This window comes from Periplaneta americana, chromosome 9 (genome assembly GCF_040183065.1).
Source record: "Periplaneta americana isolate PAMFEO1 chromosome 9, P.americana_PAMFEO1_priV1, whole genome shotgun sequence".
NCBI lineage: Eukaryota > Metazoa > Arthropoda > Insecta > Blattodea > Blattidae > Periplaneta > Periplaneta americana.
The window spans coordinates 130,364,172-130,387,411 of NC_091125.1; the positions used below are offsets into that span (position 1 = coordinate 130,364,172).

The window sequence follows — 23,240 nt, forward strand, 5'->3', positions numbered from 1 at the left end:
GTTTTCCAGTTTCCAGAAACATATAGCTACGCTTTGTGTGACTATTGTAGCTGCTTCAGTGAGCTTTTATGTTTGGAGACAGCAGGTTAGCGTCGACTTCTCAGGCGTACAAATTTTGTGGATGTTTGTAATTACATTACAGGCTTATTACTAAAGGTAAGCATATGATATTTGGTACAATGATTTATTATATCGTAATGAAATTTTAGGAAATGTTTTTGGAATTTTAGATACAGCTGAAGTCGCCATATAGGCTTAGCTTTACAGATAGAAATCTTAGCTGTTTGAGGCGAAATTTTGTTGAGTATTAAACGTTACATTTTGTACTATTTTAAAAATTGTATTACAATACGAATTTTTTAAATCTGAAGATAAGATGTGATAACAAAAAAGAAAAAAGGGACGCAATGGGTTCAGGGTAGCTTCTGTTTGATTTGTTATCATTAGACTTCGTGGAATTGCCACGAGAATCGTAAGGTTTACTACGCACGCAGTATAGACTATGAGAAGGGGACGTGCAACGAATGGAGTATGCCTCTTATGTAAACACTGAGCAGCATACTGCGGTTACAATAAAACCTGTATCCTGCATTGAAGAAATATAATGAATGATCATTGAAGTAGGAAATGTCTAAACATATAAATACACAGTTATTTTGTAGTGAGATATATTAACTCTTAAAATTTAATGTAATATACTCACATCATCCCCGAATATGTGCATTGTAGTGAAGAGTTACGTACATTTCGAACGATTGCAAAGTGAACCTCCTCCTCCGATGGTCACTCAAACAGGTTTTATATTGGGAAAATGTCCGTTCAACAACACACGCTGTAATAGGTGCACATTTGAAGAACGGAAAGTCACTACTTTTTAGTACACCAACTTCAGATGTCTTGTCGTGACCTGATAGTACATAATTTATAATACGAATTTGTGAATAGGCAGAATTTTTAGCAATAATGTTTCTCAACTTACATTTCAGGGCTTCTGAGAGCTGTAGTTTAGACGATTCTAACAGGGTGATGCTTTTGGATACGACTTTTAAAATTAGAATCAATGAACAGAATATCTTCCAATAGCTGTTCAGAAAGCAATGATTTTACAGCTGCAACAGCGGAACTGTCTGTGCTATCCAATTACCTTCAATATTTTGCCGTAATGTTCTGCATAATAATTAACAGCATCCAACCACGTTTTCCAACGGGTCAAGACTGGCTGCAGGGGTAAGGGTATTCCAGGGACAATTGTTTGTAACAGCAACACTCTCGTTGTAGTATGTTTGATTGAACTCTTGTCTGCACTGAACAAATGTTAAACTTTGACTATTCCAACCACAGTAATGCAAAAACAAGTGCTTACATAGGTATACATTAGCTGTAACTGCTCTATCTATTTGGACCGGTCATAACTCTTAACATGAACTGCTTATACTACGAGACCGGGCGGTCGCTCACCTCTTCTATACTACCGTACATCGGCAACCTGATTGCATGCTGCGTGTGGCAATCCAACGAAATCTAGTTATCATGCTAAGTGCCAATGATAAGTGCTAGATGACTTACTTTCAAGAATTGTGACAGAAGATGAAACATGGCTTCACCATTTTGGATTGGAGACAGAGGCAGACAATGGAGTGGCATCATGCAAATTCACCAAAGAAATAGAAATTCAAAAGTGCACCTTCGGCATGAGAAGTTATGGCTACTGTGTTTTTCGATTCAGAAGGACTCTTGCTTGTGGACATCATGCCACACGGAACCACCATTAATTCTGACGCGTATGTGGCAACTCTCAAGAAACTTCAAGCTCGACTGAGTCGTGTTCGACGACATCGGGAGAAGCAGGATTTTCTGCTATTGCACGACAACGCATAGCCATATGTCAGTCACAAGACCACAGACCAGATCAGAAAATTGGGATAGACAACAGTGAAACAGCCGTCTTACAGTCGTGCGATTACCATCTCTTTGGTAAACTGGAGGGTCCCTTCGCGGAACGAGGTTAGAAGATGACTCCCTTGTGCACGCTGCTAAAGAGTGGCTCAGACGTGTTGGTCCAGACTTTTACCGTGCTGGTCTACAGGCCCTCGTTCCTAGGTTACGTAAGGCAGTTGAAAGGGACTATGTTATGTGGAAAAGTGACATTTTGTTCGTAAAGGATGTGTCTACACTCTGTGGAAATAACAAAGCTGTAGGATAAAAATATAATTTTTAAACAAACGTTATGCATTACTTTTGGAGTTACCCTAGTAATATAGGCTATAGTAAAGTCCGTAATAAAAGTGTTCACCCTTTCAGGGCAAAGAAGATCCCTTTTCGATTTCAATTTTTACTTTGATTTCATTCTTATTAGGTGCTGATATGTATTTCTATGTTTTCTTGCTGTGAATATTAGACGGAATTACTATGTTTGAAGTCTTGTAACAATAAATGAGAATTTCATTTGACTGTAATGAATTTTTCCACAATTCTTCTACCTCTCACGAAATTATCCATGTAATATCACGAAATTACCAAGGTTATCACGAAATAACCAACCTTTTAGCTTAAGTTGTAAAACTGGTTTTTTGCACTTGTTCAAGAACGTATCCAATCTTTTATGTCTCCAGATTTGTACAGCAAACTATCGTCTTTTAGATGAAAAAATCGGAATAAGGATATATTCACACATTTGCATTTTAAATTAATTTTCATGAAATTATCACGAAATTACCAATGTTTACCCTAAATAATATATTTTTAATTCGCACTATTCCAGCTATTTAGTAGTGTATGTCTTTATTACTATTTTTTTCTTTTTGACCATTTATTTACATTAGTTTGGATACCTTACTTTATTTTAACCCGAAATAAAGGGGCTTTTACAACATAAATAATATATTTTTAATTCGCACTAGTCCAGCTATTTAGTAGTATATTGTTTTATTACTACTATTTTTTTTCTTTTTGACCATTTATTTACGTTATTTTATTTTAACCCGAAATAAAGGGACTTTCACTACATAAATAATATATTGTTATTATTATTATTATTATATTCGTAATTCGTACTAGTCCAGTTATTTAATAGTGTATGTTTTTATTATTATTATTATTATTATTATTATTAATATTATTATTGCTTTATCATTATCGTCATTGTATATTATTCTGTCGTAACATATTTTTGTAATACCGATATTATATTTATGTTGTTTCAAACAAAGTTACCATAAAATTCAATGTTTATCATAAACAGCTGAATGTCAGGCCACAGTTTTATACTGTGGTCAGGCGTGTGTATGTCAGTACTCATTATGGCCGGCAAAGTGTTACAGTTGTCACGGACGTCGATCATAATACACAACTTCTGAACGTTGGACTCAAATTCAACGTACGGACGAAAGCAACGTAACGTACGCAAACGTACGTTGATCGTAATCCCAGCCCTATGACTGCTTCCCAACGTTGTGGTAGCTTTGGGAAGCCGCTTAATTTATTCTCCTTTGAAGTTCAGGTCTCGGATGTGTTAGCTCACAGCTGTATTCAGATCATTTAACATTGCAAAAGTTGACCTCGAAGTGGACTTTTCATTTTCGAGAAGAGATCACAGTCAGGTGGATTCATGTCCGGGCAGTAGGCTGGCTGAGGGAGTGTTTTCCACTTGTAATCAGTCATACGGCATTCGCTGACTCGACGATTTGGAGTCTTGCATTATCGTGAAGAAGCAGCACATCAGACTTCAATAGCTGTAGTCTGTTCTGGCGAATTTTGGGCGTAGTTTCCTACCGGCTATGTTCGCACATGTCATCCGTCTGTCTTCTATAAAACATTGGCAACACTGTAGTGAAGTCCGGTGATGATTTCGGTCTTCCAGTGCGTTAATTGTCTTCTGTAGCAATATTACCTTCACAGGCTCCTCGAAACCATCGGGAAATGGTACTATGGTCTGCTATAGAGTCACCGCACACTTCTTTTGAAGCAATTCATGAATTCCCGGCGATGTACGTCCACGTAAAGTTTCTATTTCAATGAATGATTTTTGATCTCGGACAATCACGTGATCTGATTTTCGTCGTCCATTTCAATCGCGGAGATTTGTTGTTGTTGTTATTTTCTAATGCTAGGCGTTTGACAATAAAGTCATTTGACCTCTTGCACTCCAATATTTTTCAAAGATATTATCATGGTCAGCCACTGAAGCACAGATGTGAAAATGGCAAGTTGTAGCCGATTTAAGTGAACACCATATTTTAACGTTTTGGTGGCTACTTCGTTCACACATAACCCCCAGAATGTCTGGAGGACCACACCTGCTGTTGGTCGACGGGTCAATTGGACCTAGCTGGGAGATCTTGTTGATCACCAGCTTTCCCTCCTTAAGCCACTGGAGGACGATTTTAGTACCATAGCAGGTCAGCACTAGGAACAGAAAAGTAGAAAGAGGAGGAAGGAAAGTGAAATGAACCCCTAGGCCTCGAATGCTCTAATGCCGTCGGGGTCGAAGAAAGTAAGATGACTGGATAGGAAAGGGTAAAGAGGGAATTAGGTATTGAATAGAGGAAAATTATACCAAATTCAGTCATTAACTCATCAAGCTGACCAGTGCTAATTGATGAGTAGCCCCTTCCTTTAGATCAGCTTGTAAAATTATGCTTACTAACAGATGCACCACGGGAAGGTAGGGATGGGACATTGGGTATTTGTCCAGGTTGGCTCCTTGAAGCCTTCAATGGGAAGAATTAATGGCTCTGCCCCCTGTATCCGACAGATACCCCTTTGCAGCCAATCGCGGAGATTTTAAGCAATTTAATTGTACTTACACAGAATCATTCAGAATAACTCTCACTATTAACGCAATAAATAACAACCACGGATAAGGGGGTGCATGTGCCGTGTGCATTACTTCTGGGCCGCCCTCATAGTGTTACAATAATCCAATAATGTGTGGATACAGTGCATTACTGTTAGACGTAGTCATGCAGTCAATTTTATTTATTTTAGTTGGTTATTTAACGACGCTGTATAAACTACTAGGTTATTTAGCGTTGATGAGATTGGTGATAGCGAGATGATATTTGGCGAGATGAGGCCAAGGATTCGCCATAGATTGCCTTCATTCACATTATGGTAGGGGAAAACCTCGGAAAAACCCAACCAGGTAATCAGCCCAAGCGGGAATCGAACCCGCACCCGAACGCAACTTCAGACCGGCAGGCAAGCGCCTTAACCGACTGATCCACGCCGGTGGCTCATGCAGTCAATGGAAATTAGAAATCTCTTGACATTTTTTATTTTCTTTTTGGCGTGTTTCGTTTCGTATTGGCACAATGTCTTTTCAATTTATCACTCTGTACTGGAGCTAAATGGCAGCTGTGAGCATTATGGGATGAAGATAATGCAAACAAGTCGAAGACCATGGTTATTGGGAGAAAAATAAAGAAATTAAAAATTGAAGGAGATATACTACAGTTGTATGAGCACTTTTTAAATCTGTTGAGCTTCTTAATCATACATGTTTCGGAGAATGCTTCTCCATCTTCAGTGATATCAATTTACATCGACTGCAACGGAAACAATTGCAATTAATAACTATAATAGTTATTTATCATATGTTAACATTAGTCATTTTAAGAGAATTTTGAAAAAAATAGATTGTCTTAAAATTACAATACTTTACAATATCTTTTGTTGACTTAAAAGATTTAAAATAAAAATAAAATATAATTAAATTCTGACAACACAAATTCTATTATATCTTCTATGTATGAATATACTAGTATTATATGATATTCTTATTGAATTTGGTATTCCCAAGATACTAGTTCGATTAATTAAAATGAGTCTCAGTGAAACATACAGCAGAGTCCGTATAGGTCAGTTTCTATCTGATGCTTTTCCAATTCACTGCGGGCTAAAGCAGGGAGATGCACTATCACCTTTACTTTTTAACTTCGCTCTAGAATATGCCATTAGGAAAGTTCAGGATAACAGGCAGGGTTTGGAATTGAACGGGTTACATCAGTTCTTGTCTATGCGGATGACGTGAATATGTTAGGAGAAAATACACAAACGATTAGGGAAAACACGGAAATTTTACTTGAAGCAAGTAGAGCGATCGGTTTGGAAGTAAATCCCGAAAAGACAAAGTATATGATTATGTCTCGTGACCATAATATTGTACGAAATGGAAATATAAAAATTGGAGATTTATCCTTCGAAGAGGTGGAAAAATTCAAATATCTTGGAGCAACAGTAACAAATATAAATGACACTTGGGAGGAAATTAAACGCAGAATAAATATGGGAAATGCGTGTTATTATTCGGTTGAGAAGCTCTTATCATCCAGTCTGCTGTCCAAAAATCTGAAAGTTAGAATTTATATAACAGTTATATTACCGGTTGTTCTGTATGGTTGTGAAACTTGGACTCTCACTCTGAGAGAGGAACATAGGTTAAGGGTGTTGAGAATAAGGTGCTTAGGAAAATATTTGGGGCTAAGCGGGATGAAGTTACAGGAGAATGGAGAAAGTTACACAACACAGAACTGCACGCATTGTATTCTTCACCTGACATAATTAGGAACATTAAATCCAGACGTTTGAGATGGGCAGGGCATGTAGCACGTATGAGCGAATCCAGAAATGCATATAGAGTGTTAGTTGGGAGACCGGAGGGAAAAAGACCTTTAGGGAGGCCGAGACGTAGATGGGAGGATAATATTAAAATGGATTTGAGGGAGGTGGGGTATGATGATAGAGACTGGATTAATCTTGCACAGGATAGGGACCGATGGCGAGCTTATGTGAGGGCGGCAATGAACCTTCTGGTTCCTTAAAAGCCATTTGTAAGTATGTAAGTATGTATGAATATACTAAAATATTGAAAAATGATTGTAGAAAACTGCATTAATTGTGTAATTAATTGAATTAAAAGAAGTGATATGATATTTTAACTTTAATTCAATTAATTTACTGAATGATTTTGATTTTATTTTCTGCTAACATTATTCGCTGCAATATCCCCACACTCTGATATTCTGTTTCTAAAAGTAAGATATGTTGCTTTTTGTAAAACAAAAATTCATAATGTCGAGGAGTATAAGCAAGGACTGAGAAATTACTTTGAGAAATTTTGGGAAAGCATGGATGACTTTGTTGCTGAAAATTATCCTCAGTCTGAAAGATCATGGCTAGATGCAATCCCTGGAGAGAATAAGAAAATTGTATATAGACGATTGTTCAATGAAATCCTGCACGATATTGTAATTGACATTATTAAAAAATTTGCTGAAAATTCCAAATTGAAGCTTTTGAGTATGCTTGATCATACACAATTTACCACCTTCGCAAATTCGCTTCCTGAAGAAATATTGTTAAATATAAAAAATATATGAAACTTATTTTTATTTACTGTATTATCACAGTCTACTATATACAGTTGCGAAGCTCAATATGTACTAAAAATGCAAACATGGGTAGTTGCCCACCACTAGGATCGCTACTATCGCCTCATCATCGCAGATATCTCTCCTAGTAGACGACAAAATATGTTACACTTTCGTTGTGTTCTTTTGGAAAAATTAACACCTTCCTTCCATCATTGAAATATTAAATGCATAAAGTTAATTTATTATTTTAATGAAGTATATTAAATTCCACCATGAACTCGAAGATACCTGCAAGAAATAGGTTAATATTATTTTTGTTTGTGCAAAACGAACTGAAATTTACTATAATCGCTTCACTTATTCAAGATTATAGCGATAATTAACTATGAAACCAGTAAATATTAATTTGCATTTCCCTTTACAACAATAATAATGGAAATATGAATTAATGGAGTAACTTACGTGTACCGGTACTTGTAGTGTAGGCTTACGTAGTTAAAGTGGGATGAGGTTAAGCAATAATAATCACACCAGAATTGGAAATAAAACGTGATCAATAAATTTTATTGTAACAGAGTTTTTCTACTTCTCTAGTAAAGTAACAGATAAAAATAACAACAAAATTAACAGCTATAATTAAAAACATATCCTTTGAAACAAAAGTAGGCCTAAGCAATAATAATCCCACCAGAATTGAAAATAAAACGTGATCAATAAATTTCTTTAAAACAAACTTAATTTTTCTACGTCTCTAGTAAAATATTATTATTCCAATTATTGTATTTTAGACTTTAACATTTTCATTACAACCAATAACGAACATTTCACAAGCATCAATGTGAAATACGCAACGAGCTAGCACTCGATGGAAATACGACACAGTCCAAAGTCGACCGTGGACAGTCTATTGTTTCTAGTTGCTAACCGCTTGGAGCGCTTTATCACGAGATTTGCAAAAAATCACCTCAAGCTTCGCGACTGTATATAGTAGACTGTGGTATTATCAACAGTGTAGCCGGTCTCGTTCTATGCACTTTCGTCTTTCGTATTTTATGTAAATACGGCCAGGCTTCGGCTCGGTAAATATCCTTATAAATTATGTTACAAGGAAATTATAAAGAAAATTTAAAAATTCAACTCAAACATTCATCAATACGCGGCTATTTCCTGGAACGCAATTCCCGCATATAACGACAGCAGACAATTGTATTTTAACCATTTAAAAACGCATCCCTGTGTCAAAATGTCACGCGACGCCACTGCTATACATAAAATCTTAAAACAACGTGTAGTTTACGTACACTGTCCCCTAAATAAGACTTGGCCTTCAGAACTGGTATTATAAAAAGACATGCTATCATCCCATACAAACTCTTTTAACTGGATGGGGTAATGTACGCTTGGGCTATTCTTCTTACGTAGTTTTTTAAGTATGTTGAATAGAAAAGAGTGGTAAGTACATTTAGTAATTTAAAAACGTTCACATGCTAAAAGAACGTTATTTTTTTTAAATATAACTCAAGATTATGCTCATTTGTAATTTTTATATTAGTTGATTTATTAATTCTTCTGTGCTTTTATTTTATTTTATGCGAGAAATTTCTACGGCAGTGGTTCTCAAAGTGGGGTCATCGGATCCCCGGGGATTCCCGAAGCTCATTCTGAGAATCCGCGAATATTCTGGATAGGGACTTTTTTCTTTCTTCGGGAAGATTTTTTATTTTTTTTTATGTGGCAATAATGTTAGAAACTCATTGGCCTTTGTTTTTGATGGTACAACATATATATTCGTTCAATAATATTCTTGATGATAATGCCCGAAAGAAAACTAAATAAATGAGATTAAGTAGTAAAAAGACAGATAAAGTTATAATAAATAATAATAACATTGATACTGTTCAAGAATTTAAATATTTGGATAGTATAATTGACAAGGATGGTGGAGCCTTTGAGGATGTAAAGAACCGAATAAAAAATGTAAATAGTGCATTTGTCCAGTTGTACCCAATATGGGAATCTTATATTATATCTAGATCTACAAAAATTAAAATCTTTAACAGTAATGTGAAATCAGTCTTATTAAATGGCTGAGACATGGAAAACAAGTAAAATTATACAAAATAAACTGCAAACATTTGTTAATAGATGTGTACGAAGAATTTTAAAAATTAGATGGTAGATATAATCACGAACTCAGAACTATGGAAGATAACAAATCAGAAAGAAATCACAATAGAAATCAAAAGATGAAAGTGGAATTGGATAGGGCACACAATTTGGAAAGAAGATGGAGCAGTAGAAAGAATGGCTTTGGATTGGAACCCCCAGGGTAGTAGAACAAGAGGAAGGCCAAAAAATACATGGAAGAGAACAGTTTTGGAGGAAATTGCTAGGGAGGGGAAAACATGGAGCAAAGTGAAGGAGTTGGCTACAAATAGGGTCCGATGGAGGTACTTGTGAATGCCCTATGTTCCTCATGAGGAGATACAGGAGTTTGATTGATTGATAATGCTCGCCCATATACTGCCAACTCCGTGAGGAATACGATTCAGAGATTTGGTTGGGAAACGCTTCACCACTCCCCCTACAGCCCAGATCTCTCCCCATGCATGAGACGAAGAGGTGTGTTAAAAAAATGTAATGTTTTATTTAACGACGCTCGCAACTGCAGAGGTTATATCAGCGTCGCCGGATGTGCCGGAATTTTGTCCCGCAGGAGTTCTTTTACATGCCAGTAAATCTACTGACATGAGCCTGTCGCATTTAAGCACACTTAAATGCCATCGACCTGGCCCGGGATCCGAAGAGGTGTGTGACTGGGTAAAGAACTGGTTCGGTAGACAGCCCACATGCTTTTACAAGAATGAGATTGATCGTCTTGTCTCGCATTGGAATAAACGTATAAATAGTTTTTGAGATTACCTTTGAGGTAATAGATGTTCTATTATAATTTATGGCATCTGGCCCGTTTTCATTTGATTGGCCCTCATAGAATATCATTAGAGTTAATAATTATATATAATAAATTTTCAGTCAAATACACTTTTCAGTTTGTGAGGTCAGATAATCTGTTACATCACAATATTTATTACAAAGTCGCTAATATTTTCGACTTTAAAAAGTCATCATCAGGTGCATGAGATGCAAACAATTTTAAATTAGGTGATAGTTGATCTAACAATTAATAATATAGTAAGTAATGCACGTGCTGGCATTTACAAGTATATAAGTTTCGTGCCTCTTGAGGTAAACTGTACATGGTAAAGCTGAACACTGATGCTAGGTTCTCGTATGTGTATAAAACAAGGAAAGGCACAGCATGATATTAACCTTATACAATTAAGGCTAAATATTCTCATTAGGTCATATCATTAAAATTAAATTTGTACAATTTGATATTAACTATGTTAAAATGTTATATATAATGTATAAATTTAAAAGGGATGGAAAAAGCTGTGATGCAAATGCTGTTGGTAGGAGAGCACGCAGTCTAATTCGTCGTGGTGAATGCCATATTTGTATAGTTGTTCAGTTGTTTACGTCCAGACAAGGAGGCGTGTTTCACCCGACGTTACATGTTTTAGACTCTAATGTTTAGTAATAGTAATTTTTACATTATGCAAAAATAAGGGAGAAAAATGCTGGAAGAAAAGAAAAATACGGTCGCCTGGAGACTGTTAAAAAATTAGGGGCAAATACGGGAGATACCTGAAAATACGGGAGGGTTGGCAGCCCTAAATATCATTCAAATTCACCTGATTGGAGAATTATCAGAGTAATATTTGACAAACGCTTTTAGAATCTCGACCTAATTTATATATCAAACATTCGATGCACTAACTTTAGCGAAGGCGTTTCTTAATTTAAAAAATTTCTTTTGCTGTATTTTTCTCTATTACCAATATAACATTGTCCACACCTGTGGAGTAACGGCTAGCGCGTCTGGCCGCGAAACCAGGTGGCCCGGGTTCGATTCCCGGTCGGGGCAAGTTACCTGGTTGAGGTTTTTTCCGGGGTTTTCCCTCAACTCAATATGAGCAAATGCTGGGTAACTTTCGGTGCTGGACCCCGGACTCATTTCACCGGCATTATCACCTTCATCTCATTCAAACGCTAAATAACCTAAGCTGTTGATAAAGCGTCGTAAAATAACCTACTGAAATAAAAAATATAACATTACACAAACGGATATACTTCGCTTGTGAACGTCGCACTTGATTTCACCCATCAAACATTTAATCCAGCTCAGTCACGTTGTTATTTTGTCATAACACATTGCAATTTGCATAGTGAATTATTTTTACGACGCTTTATCTGATTTAGTTTCTGAATGATATGAAGATGATGATGCTGACGAAATGAGTCCATAGCGCCGAAAGTTACCCAGCATTTGCTCTTAATGGGTTAAGGGAAAAACCAGGGAAAATCCTCAACCAGGTTAACTTGTCCCAACCAGGATTTGAATCCGAGCTCGCTCATTTCACGGTCAGACAAGCTAACTGTTACTCCACAGCGGTGGACGCAATTTGTGTAGAAACAAAATGTTGTGGTACTGCAAGACACTTCTTAGTTTTTCATATTCCCATTTGCACAATTTTATATTTTACAATTAATTTTGATTTTAATGATCCGCTAAGCAATTACTGCTCTTACTTATGCCGTTATTTTGAAATAATCAATCTTTATGGCTTAACAAAATGTACAAAAAACAAGTTTTTTTATATATTTACTTTTTAATTTACATTTGCAAACGTTTTCACCTTCCAAAAGGGCATCATCAGGCATCAGAGGCGGTTTTTCAGGTGAACCAAGTGAAGCATAACTTCACCATAGAATTAAAAAAAAAAATGAAAAATTCACTTTACTTTTACTACACATCAAGCGACTGATTTTATGATATTTATGTTTATGTACGTTCAAAAATCGCACCGCGCTGAAGAATTAACGAACGTAGCGCCTGTGAATCCACTTCTTGCATTGCGACTTCCTATTTATTTTGCTTGCTATGGTTACCGTAGCAACAAGACCCCGATACGTTTAAGTTCTGAGCTGGTGAAGTGAGCTCGATTTTTCTCTGTTAGTATTTCACTCAGCTATGGTTACCATGGCAACAAAGCTACACCCCTTCACCCCGCAACAACAGTTAGTATCGTGGCTTTGGTCAGACGTGAAATAGTAGAAGAGACCAATTCACAACGTTCCGCCAATCAACAATGAAAATTACAGAAATTTAAAAGAGGAAAATTAATTTCGCCCATAGAAAAAATGAATATATTTGTATTTTTTAACTGTTTTGCTAAAGAAGAAAGCACGAGTCTTGAGAAAAGTGAAAATATAATGTAAGTGGAATTGAAAAACATGGTTATGGTGTTAGCGTTGTAGGTACTACTGTAGCCTATATACAAAGTTAAATTTTGCCGCAGTTTCGTGAGAGAGTGTGCGTAAAGATCGCATTGTGTGTATTGTATTACTTTCTCTACTGTTATTAGGCCCATTTTAAATTAAGAGTAATATTTGTTCATAAAATCAGGGTGCTTTAGGGATTTAGGCTGCTTATTAAAAAGTTTGTTCGCTGAAAGATATTTTTCTTTCATGAATCTCATTAAAAACTATTTTCGTAGTTGTATGTCACAACAAAGGCTCTCGTAACTCGCAAATATTTCCGTGAAGAAGTAAATTGTTCACAAAATTATGAAAAAATCAGTCTTTCCACGACGATGTTACTAATAAATTTCTTGCCATGAACAGAAGGATTCAACTTGTCTTCAAAAAATTGGCCTTATTATTTATTACCGTTAATTATATTATTATTATTATTATTATTATTATTATTATTATTATTATTATTATTATTATTATCATCATCATCATCAATAATGTCACGTATTTTAATTATACCGGTGTTTAATATATTTTATGCTCGACCATGCCGAAATGTAGTAATTATACACCTGGTAGCAGTCCTTTAATGCATGTCATTAAAGTACACCTACTCATTAAAGGTCAGGTCTTTCAGCCAATGACGACTCAGGTTACAACTGTTCAGCCAATGACAGGTCTGCTTTCTACCGTTATAAAACCGCAAGTATCGATTATTCTCGGATATGCAATCGAAAGAGAATTAGCGAAAAGTCACGGAGGCTGGAAATCCAATACTGTCGCAGAAGGTTATGTTCTGTTACTATAATAATTAGCGTTAATTGTAAATAATATTCAAATAAATTCAATTTGTCATCTCGTTTTTCAATGTCTAATTTAATTTCAATGTTATCTCTGTAGGTTCTTATGGCCTAGCAAGGTCAATGTGAATATCTGTTCCTCGGAAAAAATCAATACTTTCGCGTCTGCGCACATCTCACAACATACGGGACATTGGCCAAGGTCAGATACAAAGAAAATTAATAATATCAAGTTAGAAATATGGTCGAGCATAAAAAGTCGTATGAAACTCGCCTATAATGGTAATTAAGAAGCTCGTATGAAAATTATGAAACTCGCTTGCGCTCGTTTCATAAATATCCATACTCGCTTCTTAATTACCTTCATTATAGGCTCGTTGCATAATGTACTAATATAAGCCTATACATGATTTTCGTTATAAAATTAGAAGCCGATCTAACATTACTTCGCACACTTTTTATGTCACAAGCCGCCACTGTCAGGCATGAAATAATATACAAATATCTCAAATCAAATCAGTCTCTGGGTTAAACAAATTGAAATCACTTTCTCATTTAAAATTAATAATCCACAACTCATTTTGTAAACTCTCTACAACCTGTAAATGCCCTTGCCTGAAAGAATCTGTAGATGTGAAATCCTGGGAATTATTATTGATCAGCACTTGAAATGGGATAGACAAATCACCTTTTTATGTAACAGGATACGTAAAACAATTTACAAATTTGTAAACCTTCGCCATTACTTGCCTACTCATGTATTATGTTTGGTTCATTTGGCTATAGTTGAATCTGTTATCCAATATGGTATAACTGGATGGGGAGGCATTACAAAAACTGCTCTTTTTCCTCTAATTATGTTGCAAAAACGTATAATCAAAATTTGTTTGAAAAGGCGACTGGATTATCCAACAAATTTGATCCATTCCGAATTGAATGTTTTTAGAATTGACCAAATTTATAAATACTCTTTAATGAAATTCTATCATAAAAACAGAATGAAATTTGTAGCTCAGCCACATGCTCATAATACAAGACGAAATGAAATTCTTAAATTAGTTGAACCTAAATATTTCACATCTGCTGCTTTACTACACAGTACAAATTATGGTCCACGTCTATATAATTCGATAATAAAATTTAATCCAGAATTGACTACTTTAAGCAATGAAATTTTCAGATCCAGAATTAAAAAATTTATATGACAGACTTCCCTATATATATATTATGTACCATGTATTGTAAAACAAGTTTATTTCTATCCTAAGTGTATTTTTCTATTTTATCTTGGTTACTATATCAACATGACCTGCACTGATTATACTACTACTACTACTACTACTACTACTACTACTACTACTACTACTACTACTACTACTACTACTACTACTACTACTACTACTACTACTACTAATAATAATAATAATAATAATAATAATACTTTTTTCACTCAGTTATTACTAGTATTATTTACTAATTTTATTATCATCTTTATGTGAGCTTTTTTCTTAAGTATTTTGTCTACAAAGTATGTGTATCTATGTAACGGAACTGTCCCCGAACACGAGCTTTGCTCTTTCGGGGTATTTTAATGTAACGTTTTTATGTATATGTTATTATTAAATAAAATCTAAAATCTAAATCTAAAATGTGTAGAAAGATGTACAAAAATGTGTATTTTGTTGGTACGAGAATAATCTGTATGCGTGAGACTGTCATATTGTGGTTATACACGTGAATGTTAAAAGCAATAAGTATTATTATAGCGTGACAGGAGTCATAATATCATAAATTACCTGAAAAAGATACAAATATATCTTATGTACACATTGCAAGGAAATATAATATATATATATATATATATATTGTATCTTTTTCGGGTAAGTTATGATATTATGACTCCTGTCGCGCTTAATAATAGTTATTGCTTTTAACATTCATGTGTATAACCACAATATAACAGTCTGACGCACACAGACTATTCTCGTACCAACACAATACACATTTTTTTCATCTTTCTATACATTTGATTTCAGATATTTGTATATTATTTCATGCCTGATGATGCCCCTTTGGAAGGTGAAAACGTTTGCAAATCTATACTAATAACAAATCTGTAGCCGAAATTTTTCTGGTAATTTTCGATTTTCCAGAAATAATTGGTCCTAACATATATAATTAACCACCCTGAAACCGAAAATCGCTTTTTTGAAATTTTTGTTTGTATGTCTGTCTGTCTGTCTGTCTGTCTGTCTGTCTGTATGTTTGTTACCTTTTCACGCGATAATGGCTTAACGGATTTCGATGAAAATTGGAATATAAATTAAGTTCGTTGTAACTTAGATTATAGGATATATGGCATTCAAAATACATTCTTTAAAAGGGGGGTTATAACGGGGCCTGAATTAAATAAATCGAAATATCTCGCTTATTATTGATTTTTATGAAAAATGTTACATGACAAACATTTCTTTAAAAATCATTTCCGATAAGTTTTACTCTATGAAAAATTTTGATAGGACTGATATATAATGAGATAAATGAGTTTTAAAATTAAAATAACTGCCATCTAAGGCCGTGTAATGAAATAAACAAATGACTTCGTCTATAAGGGGCCTTGGTCAATAACAATCGAAAGCTATGAATCATAGCCTACAGAAAATGTTTCTATGTTTGTATGTAGCAATATTGGAAGCTAAATTAACCGATTTATATAATTAATTATTATTTCACCATTGGAAAGTGTAGTTTCTCTGTATGGACATAATGCTATAATGTTATTACAGTAACTTCTGAGTGAATTGAGGACAGGTAAGATTAAAATAGCTTCTTATGCACAGAAAACTTGATAGGCTATTCTGTGTATTCGTTTCCTGTATTTCTTAAAATAATGTTTATCTCAGAGAATTAACGAACAACGAGAGTGTATTGATTTAATATGCAGTAATAATATGTTAGCTTAGCATTTCATTATTTTATAATCCAAATTTTAACTATGCTCAATTGAATCGAGTTAAAATACATAAAATACATATGCATTAAATGCAATGCAAAAAATTTGGATAATGAGCCAAGCAGATTATGTTGCCCTGTTGTAAAATAAAATTTGTTATCCTGAGATTCAAGAGCCCCCATAACAAATTGAAAACTTACTTATCGGGGTACATCCGTTATCAACACACTTTTTATATAATATAATATAATATAATATAATATAATATAATATAATATAATATAATATAATATAATATAATATAATATAATATAATATAATATAATATAATATAATATAATATAATATATGTAATGTAATATTATATAATATAATTTAAATTATTTGAAGGGTTCAGAACCATAGTGGGCCAAGCGCCATTTACTGAATACGTAGAAAACAAGAGTTAAAATTAAGTTATTACCATAATTCAATGGAAACATATTACAAGTAAAATAAAGTATACACATTAAATGTAAATGATGTCAATGTTCATTGAACTATGGATGCATGTAATAAAAATTAAGAAACATGTTAAAGGAATTGTCATTGCACCAAATGAGTGCTCTCTGGACCAAAATGATTCAATTTTAATTATTTAAATATAATTTAAATTAAGTAACATATTAAACGATTTATCCTTCTATCAAACACGAATATTCCCTGGATCAAATGTCCTATTTTAATTATGTAATTACTAGACATCGGATTTTTAGGCACTAAAAATTGCAGTTTTAGGCGCCTAAAATAAGCTCAAAATTTGTAAAATTAGGCTCTATTTTAATGAAAATAGGCATTTTAGGCACATCAAGGTATCATACTCATTTCTTTCACTGAAATGTTTAGTTATACACTAAAATACGCACAAAAAAGTATGTTTAAACATTAAAAAAGAATACTATATTATATTTATAAACAGAGCTGCACAAATTTAATATATTGAAACTAATGAAATAATGATTATTGATATCAAGATTACTCATTTTAAGTTATTGAAATTCAGTTCCATGCTCAGACTTCATTATAATTATCTGCACAGTACACCACCAGAATTTTTTCTAAATTCTCCACAGTTAACCTTTGCCTTTTGTCACTGAGAATCATTTTGAAAGCAGAAAAACTTCTTTCAATCGAAACTGATGTGAGAGGCGCAAATTTTAAATTAGGTACAATAGAAACATCAATACTTACTGGAACATTTACACTTTCCCCCGATATCACTCTTGATACTTTTTCCAACAATGAAAATCCTACATTCTTATTTAATACGTTGTCCCACTTATTTTTAACTTTTTTCCCAGTTTCGCCCAAAGCAGAATGTATGTTCACTTGAGCTTCCTTTACTATTGCTATTTGCTATAAAGAGATTGTTTTTCACGTTCTAATTGTTCAATGCTTGCAGGTATGAAAGAAAAGTTTGATGTTATGTAGGCAATATCGTTTTTCACTCGTGAGTCATTCAGACAATCTTTCACTGCTTTCACACACGCTGCACTATCAGTTTCAGGTAATTTATCAATAACTGTGACCACTTCTTTAAAATACTTAGAATAATACACCACTGACTGAATCCAGGTTCCCCATCGTGTAACAACCGGCTGAGATGGGAGTGGGATATCTGGAAAGTTCTCTCTGAATATTGAAATCCTGGATGGGGCTTTACAAAAACATTTTTTTGTGTTAGAAATAAACGAATTGACAAGAGGAAATTCATTCCGGATTGTTTCAGAAACCCTGTGAAGGCCATGTGCTAGACAGGTTACATGCGTGAGGTTAGGATAAAATGTTTTAAGAAGTGGAGCTGCAGCAACCATGTATGAGGCAGCATCAGTACAAAACAACAGAACTTTAGAATCGTCTATATTACCTGAGTATAAAGACTGTAGGCCTTTATTTACAAAATAAGCAATGGCTTGGCTATTCATTTTCGAAAGTTCCTTAACACATACGAGGTGTGGAATCGAAGGTCCATCAGGACTAAGTTTTCCTACTACCATATTTGCTATATACCTATTCATAGGATCTGAGGTTTCATCCACAGAGACCCATGAGTAAGAATCACCTATATCCTCCCGAATGGAAGCTAAAGTTTCATTGTATATTCTGTCTAAGTAATTTTTTCTTAGGGTCGACTCAGATGGGATATTTTGTTTGCAGTATTTTTGTAAAAACTGTCTTAAAACCGGATTTTCAATTGCATTCCAGGGAATGTTAGCAGCAACAAACGCTCTGGTTAAATCAGCATAGAAATTGCTGCTGAGATTGGATGAAGTAAGCTGTGTTAGTAAAGTTTGTTGCAGTTGATTTTTCTGCTGAGCTTTAGCCTTGTGAGCCGCTCCTTGCACATGCTGCTTTAGGTGGCACTTCTTTTCTTGCGAAATCTAAAAATGTAAAGTAAACTGAATTAAAATAAAATCCTAATGTTGTATTGCCGTATTTCTATCACAAAGTTAGTGGGTTCGAACAATCAAAATTTTAATGACCTGCAAATACTTTAACTATCGGAATTTAAAAGGTTAAAGTGTAGTGCTCTTAAAAATAATTATACCTCAGGATAGCTCAGTCAATGTATAAATATTATAGGCCTACTCATTAAAATTAATAGAATTTATATATTTCAACTACTGTTACATACCTGTTTGCTACAAATCTTGCAGAATATTATTTTTTCCATCATAAGTGAATTCTGAATATTCTGTTAGCCATTGCCGGATCAATGTAGATTTTGCACTTATATTTTTCGGCATTATCGCGTTAAACTTCACAGGAAAACGTCCTACCGCTCAAAACTTCTCAACACAAATAAGGTGAGGGAAAGAGCAACTGTTAACGAGCATTCCAATGAACCGTTGTTATTGAGATTCAATTGGACAAAAATACAAATTTCCACTTATTGTTGCATTTCCTGGTAGTGTTAACACTAGGAGGGCCATTCTTTTAAATATTTTGTAACGGTTTACCCTACTAATTCGCAGTTTTACGACTTTTCATAAATATTTCAAAAACACTCTTTCTCCAAAAATTGTGATTTTATGACACTCTGAAGGGCAGTACAGCTAATCGGTTTCAGACCGAAAACAGTCATTTTTATAGTATAGTATATCTCTGAATCGGTAGCAGCACATGTTGTGATTGTTACCTGCTTCAAAACTAAGGTTGGTTCTTTGTCGGCATTTATGCCTCCAAACATGTTAAATTCGGTGAAATCTATTGCGAGTGTCGTGATATTCAAAACATTTTGTTTCCTTTATCAATGGTTTCATGGCCGGTGTGAAGCAAACTTTCCACTTTTTAAATGCCTTAAATTTCGCAATGAATGCATGTATAAATTATAAAAAGTAAGAGTAAAATGCGAAACTTTACAGTGAGTTAGGCATTTTTAGGCGAATATTAACAAATTAGGCTCTAATAACCGTTTTAGGGCATTTTAGGGCACTATAAAACTCTTTGAATACCTTTCAATTTCCATGAAACACAAATATTAATAATTATTTTTACTTTTCTCCTAAAGAAACAAAATAGGCATTTGCCCTAGAATCCGATGTCTGGTAATTACTTTATATTTATTTCTAACGGGTGCAGCGGAGCGCACGGGTACGGCTAGTCTATATATATAATTTGAACTGGTAATGGAAATTACGGGAAAACGGCTGAACGGATTTTAATGAGTGACCCCTCATTTTCATGCCTGGCATCCAAAGTTTTTCGGAAAAATAGTAGTTTTCAGTGAAATGTCAATTTTCCTACATAATTTTCCTATTTTCCAAAATCCATCTGTTGTCAGTTTTGAGAACTAATTTTATTGAATCCCGGCCGACTTGATTGAATTTCAGAACAAAACACTTTCTTTCTTTCTTTCTTTCTTTCTTTCTTTCTTTCTTTCTTTCTTTCTTTCTTTCTTTCCCTTAGTTTAACCGCTTCCTTTTAGGTTCATTTACACGACCCACGCCACACGGGCCCAGAACAAAACACACACTGCAATAAACAATAGGCTAGTACACGAAGGCCATGACCTGCAGGATTGCCGACATATTTAGAGCTCAATTCAATTTTTTTATTAAAAACTGATTCTGCAGTGTATAATTTTCTGAGTACAGCTGTGTATTGGATATTCAAATCTACGAAACCTGAGGTGGTTTGATGACATTATTACCATTAGAAATTAAATATTATTATAGTTAATATCATGATGCGTCTATTTTTCATTAATTGTATATAATATTGATGCTATATTGATGATATGATATGATATATTGAGAATATCTTAATTTAGAACTTTATTTCTATAATTTACTGAGTGGCTGCTATATATAACTACAAAACTTAAGAAAGATAATAATATTGTTATTAAAAATCAAATATTTTTATACTTATTAACCCAGTGGGGTTGGGTCTTTTTCATATACTTAATGGCGGTGTAGTGTAGATATTGATATGTGTCATTGTCTTCAGTATTGGCTCGAGAGGGCGCAAAAATTACAGTTGCTAAGGAAAGATAAAAAGGTATTACTTACTGATAAAATAAGAGGCCTAGAAAATTTTGTAGTCTCCAGATCATTTCAGCAAGATCTCTTAGTATGATAAAATGATTTTACGCTCTACATTTCAAGTTCTACATGGAGCAGCTATACGAAAATGCTATTGTTCGAAAGCTTAGCAAACCTGACTTTTTTAACTTTTGCCTACAATCCACGATGACCTGAAATAGCTACTGCTATCGTCCTGACATTGATACTTGCGTTTTCGCGTTGAAACTCAAAAACTGAAGTTGTATAGGTTCAAGAAAAAGTATTTGGCCTAAAAAAATCAATTCAGAGGGAGTATGTTTCATTATTATGGAAGCAAATAACTATCAAAAAGACAAGTATTCTTCATTGAAAATAAATCTGAAAAATTTTTATTTGAACGTCTAACGAACTTAGTTTGCAGCAGCATTTGCTGCACAAGCCACTAGTGTAAATTAAAAAGTAAATATATAAAAACAGTGATATGTGACTTGTTTTTTGTACATTTTGTTAAGCCATAAACATTGATTATTTCAAAATAACGATATAGGGGAGAGTCGGGTAGTATCGGACATCGGGTAATATCGGACAGTGAGTTTCTTTCATCTACCACACGATGATAATACCTGATTGATATGATTACGTTTCTGTGATGTCGCATAGAGAAACGTAACCTTGTCATTCAGGTACTATCATAGATAGTAGATAAAAGAAACGCACTGTCCGTTATTACCCGATGTCCGATACTACCCGAATCTCCCCTAAGTAAGAATAATTTTATAAGTTTCAATAATCGCAATATGAGTTTACTTCAAATTATTTCCTCCACCCATCAAAAATGAACTTGTGATCCAAATTTAAAATTCAGTATTTCACAGAATTATACATCTTGATTACACAACTTTTAACACTGTGTCACTTCGGAATATGTATGATAAAACTTTCTTGTGTTAAATTCTAACGTACCTTGTTTACATGTTTCGACTATGTGAAGGTGTTTTGTAATTTTGTTATGGCTATGCAGTATACAAACTCAAATGTAACACTTGCAACAACTTCTACATAGGACAGACAGGCAGATCATTTCAAACGCGTTTCAAAGAACACATCACAGCCATAACAAAATTACAAAACACCTCTACATATGCAAAACTCATCACAAATGCTAACCACACCTACAGAGACATCAACACAGACATGGAAATACTACACATCCAACCAAAAAGCCAGAAACTAAACACACTAGAACAATATGAAATATACAGACACAATAAAACACACCCCAGTGAAATTCTCAACACACAACTCAATTACAGAACACACACTCTTTGACTCCACTTTACACCACACGAACACACCCTCACGGGAAACAAAACAAGAGGCATCAAGACCAGCAACGACCAGTTCTGATGATGACCCCTAAATAGGTCGAAACATGTAAACAAGGTACGTTAGAATTTGACACAAGAAAGTTTTATCATACATATTCCGAAGTCTCACAGAAATAATTTAAAATCGTATTAATTGACTCCTTGGATTAATTTCTATTCTACAGAGGGCAATAATACTTATAAATTCATGTTTTGTTCTTATTGCAGGGGATCTATCATGGATTCTCGTCTTGCTATTTTGGTTGCCATATTGTGTATACTGCCCGCTCTAGAGGGCGCCAGAATCCTCGTGCTCATGAATCTGCCTTCACCCAGCCACACGTTCTTCAGTAGAACCCTTAGTCGAGCTCTAGCCAGGAGAGGACATCAGGTAACGAGGCCAGATTTCTGCGACGTATATGAATAAACTTCTAACTTGATACAAATTGTTCCGGGGCCGGGTATCGATCCCGGGATCTCTGGTTGAACGTACCAGCGCTCTGCCAACTGAGCTACCCGGGAACTCCACCCGACACCGTCTCAAATTTTTCCTTTATATCCACACAACTCGCGTGGGCTGACGAAACGCCAGAGACCCACATCGAGTGCACACAATCTCTGTGTTACTTGGAATTGCGGTTTTCTGTTAACGTACACAGTGACGTATATATTATGCAAATCTAGTCTTTCAGGTAAAGCTCTCTGTAAAGCAGATTTGAATAATTTCAAGGGAAAAATTGTTCCGGGGCCGGGTATGATATATATTTCGTATGTGTGATTTCAACCTGTGTATTTTTTTGTATGGCTTTACTTTGTTTGTA

General features: G+C 34.6%; 1 protein-coding gene across 1 annotated transcript in view; it reads left to right on the forward strand.

Moving 5' to 3' along the window:
* The window catches only part of LOC138706515 (UDP-glucosyltransferase 2-like), a 98,068-nt gene that overhangs the window by 50,410 nt on the left and 24,418 nt on the right, over nt 1-23,240 (forward strand). The window contains exon 6 of the mRNA XM_069835884.1: nt 22,648-22,810. Coding sequence (XP_069691985.1) covers nt 22,648-22,810 — 163 coding nt within the window. The remainder of the gene's footprint in view (nt 1-22,647; nt 22,811-23,240) is intronic.